At 50.6% G+C, this 3,765-nt stretch overlaps 1 protein-coding gene across 1 annotated transcript; it reads left to right on the top strand.

The window, feature by feature from the left end:
* Positions 1–644: 644 nt before the first annotated feature.
* Positions 645–1,358, top strand: LOC140214361 (uncharacterized). Its single transcript, XM_072285732.1, has one exon. The coding sequence runs from the start codon at positions 645–647 to the stop codon at positions 1,356–1,358; it is 714 nt and encodes a 237-aa protein (XP_072141833.1).
* Positions 1,359–3,765: the final 2,407 nt, after the last annotated feature.

Here is a 3,765-nt window from a genome sequence, read left to right on the forward strand (position 1 = left end):
CTTGCTTCAAGAACACTGGTTTCGGTGCCGCCCAATGGGTATCGCATGTAAATTCAGCGCCATACTTAGATTTGTGCGAAGGGGCCGTAATCTCGATCGATTACCTTTGGGTATATGAGATACGATCACTTCACACTCGGCACCAAACGTGTCGGTGTCTATGGGCAACAGCGTGTGCTGTAGAAATGCTGCTGCTTGCATCGAGCGCTCCTGCTCTGCGTCCAGTGCCGAGTTATGCACACTGTCGCCGAAGTGATCGTATCCCCGAAAGCAGTTGACCGAGAATACTGCTCCATGGCATTGCTGCCACTGGCGATCGACGCATACGGTGCACTTCGTACTGTCGGCATTGTGGTTCTTTATCCTCGGGGAAAGCTTGCCCAAGTAGGCTAACAGAATTTGGACAGTAAAGTTTCGTTCCGCGACGCATTACCTACTGTGGTAACTGACACCACCAGAGGGTGAGCCATGTACAATAAAAAGCAGAGCGCATGACTTGTGCGGGCAGTGTGCCTACGCCCCTCACAGCGGCTACTGTGTCTTCATTGCCGTGCGCTATGGCCGCGGGTCTGGTCACTACAACTGGCGACGAGGGAAAATGATTCAAGTAAACGAACACCGGTGATGGTGACTCAAGAACAAGCATGCCGGTCATCGGAAAGATAGACGAGTTCAATGTGGACACTGCAGTCTGGACCGAGTACCGAGAGCGGGTGGAACTGTTTCTGACGGTGAATGACGTGCCAGATGGTAAGAAGATGGCCGTATTTCTAACATGTTGCGGGGCCGTGACGTATTACTTGCTGCGAAGCCTACTGGTCCCTGAGAAACCTGCCGCAGCGAACTTAGCGGCAATTTTTGAGGCCCTCAACAACCACTTCGCACCAAAGGGGTCGGAAGTGGTGGCAAGTTTCAAGTTTTTCTCACGACATAGGCGGGATGGAGAGGTGGTGAGCGAGTACTTCGTGTCATTAAAGCGACTGGCCAACGACTGCAAATTTGGGTCAGTCCGAGTCCGCATGCTACCAGACCAAATCGTCAGTGGCATTGACGACGTGCCAAAGCAAACACGGTTACTGGAAATGGCCGAGTTAAACCTGGAAAGCGCAATGAGTATGGTACAGGCCATCGAGGCTGCTCGCAAGAATTCCTGTACGCTGAGTGCTCACCCAACACTACAGTCGGAGTCAGCCCAATTGACAGACGGAACTGTCATGGGTGCAACAAACGTAGTGCAACCTGGGCATCGCGAACACGGGTGTTTCCGCTGCGGCGGTACCCATCAAGCGCACCAGTGCCAACACGTCAACTCAGTTTGCTACAAGTGCGGGTGGCAATGGCATCTGGATGGCAGTTGAGCGTGCAAAAGTGATAGCGAATTAGTAAATAGACAAGCCTGGCACGTAGATTCGAGGCACGTGAACACTGTGGATGAAGTGCTTTGGGCAGCTGGAGTGAGTGAAACGCCCGAAGTGTACGACGTTTGGGCACTTCAGGCGGCTGGGCCGGCGCCTATGTGCATTGTGGTCATCATTAATGGGGTTCCACTAAAGATGGAACTTGATACAGGTGCCAGTGTCTCAACCATAAGTGAAACAAAGTTCACACAACTGTTCCCATAGGCCACCTTGAAACGATCCGACGTACAGCTTAGGAGTTTTTGCGGAGACACGCAACCAGTCACCGGAAAGTTTGCGGCCGCTGTAAAGCTTTCGGGAGGAGGAGAGGCGGCTACCTTTGTTTGTGGTAAAGGGGCAGTGTCCAGCATTGTTTGATGGAAGCTGTATGAAGGAATTCCACTTGGGAATCATCAAGCCGGAATTTACTTTGTCTGTGTCGTCTGTAGAAGAAGCTATTGGCCATTTTCAAGAGGTGTTTTCAGATGGCTTAGGCATGTTCCGTGGGGTTAAGGCTCGCATCTTGGTGCTGCCAGATGCCAAACCCGGATTCTTTAAGCCCCGATGGATGCCCTTGGCTTTGAAAGACATGTTTTGAGGAATCGTTGCAGAGACTGCTTCACTAAGGCGTGGTCCAACCAGTGAAGACTGCCAGATGGGCAGTTGCGCATATGTGGCGATTTCAGCTGACTGTAAATCCCATAGCATAGAGTAATTGTTCACAAAGCTCTGGGGAGGAGTAAGGTTCACAAAGGTAGACCTAAAGGACCAGCAGACCGAGCTGGAAGAACAGTCACAGGAGTTCCTCACTATCAATACCCCCAAGGGCTTGTTTCAATACATGAGACTGCCATTTTGGATTGCTTCCACCCCAGCCATATTTCAATGGGAAATGGTAAACCTCCTGGGAGGTCTTGATCATGTCGCAGTTTACTTTGATGACATCTTGGTAACAGGCGCAAATGACGACGAACATTGGGCAAACGTCTGCAAGGTACTAGAGCGCTTGCAAGAGGTGGGCTTGAAGCTGAAACTTGCAAAATGCGACTTTTTGTTACCCGAGGTCCAGTACATAGGCCACATAATAAGTGCTGCCGGGCTACATCCAGATCCTGCCAGGACTGAAGCACTAGGGAATGCTCCCAAATCTTGAGATGTGAAAGAGTTGCAAAGCTATTTGGGTTGGTGAACTTCTATAGAAAGTTTCTCCCCAACCTGTCAGATGTACTGCAGCCATTGAACGGCTTGCTTACCACTGGAACAAAGTGGCGTTGGATGGCAGTTGAGCAATGTGCATTCATGAAGAGCAAGGAGCTGCTCACATCCACCCGTATCTTGGCCCATTGTGACCCCTCCAAACCCACGGTGTTGATCACTGATGCTTCCCTTCATGGCCTGGGCGCAGTCCTGGCACAGAGAGAGCCTACTGGAGAAGAGCGACCTTTGCATCAAGAAGCCTCACGGCTGCTGAGAAGAATTACAGTCAATTGGATAAAGAGGCACTTGGTCTCACGTTTGGTGTACCAAAGTTCACGCAGTATCTCTGGGGATGGAAATTTAAAGCGGCTACTGACCACAAACGCTTATTGTGCCCTGGAAGGCGTATTTCGGAAACATGCTTGTCAAGGCTTCTTCGCTGGGCACAGCTACAGTTTGAGCTATAGGCCAGGAGGCCTGATAGCCCATGCAAATGGGTTGATTAGACTCCCCTTTCCAACAATTGATTGCTCTCCAGGGGCACTTGCGGAGGTATTCATGCTTGAAGGTGTCTATCCCCGTGTCTTTTCATCAAAGGTGTTTGCAGAAGCCACTGTAAAAGATCCAGTGTTGTCAAGAGTGCTACAGGATTTATGGTCTGGTCATGTTCAAGACTTGACATCAGGTGGGGAGGGGGGCATACGTGTCCCGATTCAATGAGTTGAGTGTGCATCAAACTGTGTGCTCTGGGGAAACCATGTTGTGGTACCCTCCAGCCTCCAAGGGGAAGTCCTCAAGTTACTACACGAGAGCCACCCTGGGGTAGCAAAAATGAAAGCCATCGCCCGAAGTCATGTGTGGTGGCCATCGTTAGACAGCAACATCGTAACCACAGTTCAAGAGTGCTTTGTCTGCCAACAACAGCACAGACCAGAGACCAGTGCCTATGATGCCGTGGCCATTCCCAGACAGGACCTGGTCAAGGATCCGTGTGGACTATGCGGGACCTTACCGGAATTCCTATTTTTTATTGCATTCTCCAAATGGATTGAAGTTTTTCCCATTTGATCACCCTCAGCGGAATGTACAATTGCATGCATGCGGGTTATGTTTGCAAATCAGGGCTTCCCAGACATGGTGATAACGGACAATGGAACTGCATTTGCGAGTG

Source organism: Dermacentor andersoni, unplaced genomic scaffold (genome assembly GCF_023375885.2).
Source record: "Dermacentor andersoni unplaced genomic scaffold, qqDerAnde1_hic_scaffold ctg00000039.1, whole genome shotgun sequence".
Lineage (NCBI taxonomy): Eukaryota > Metazoa > Arthropoda > Arachnida > Ixodida > Ixodidae > Dermacentor > Dermacentor andersoni.

Coding starts and splice junctions, on each gene's coding strand:
- LOC140214361 (XM_072285732.1), top strand. CDS start 645: ATGCCGGTCATCGGAAAGATAGACGAGTTCAATGTGGACACTGCAGTC.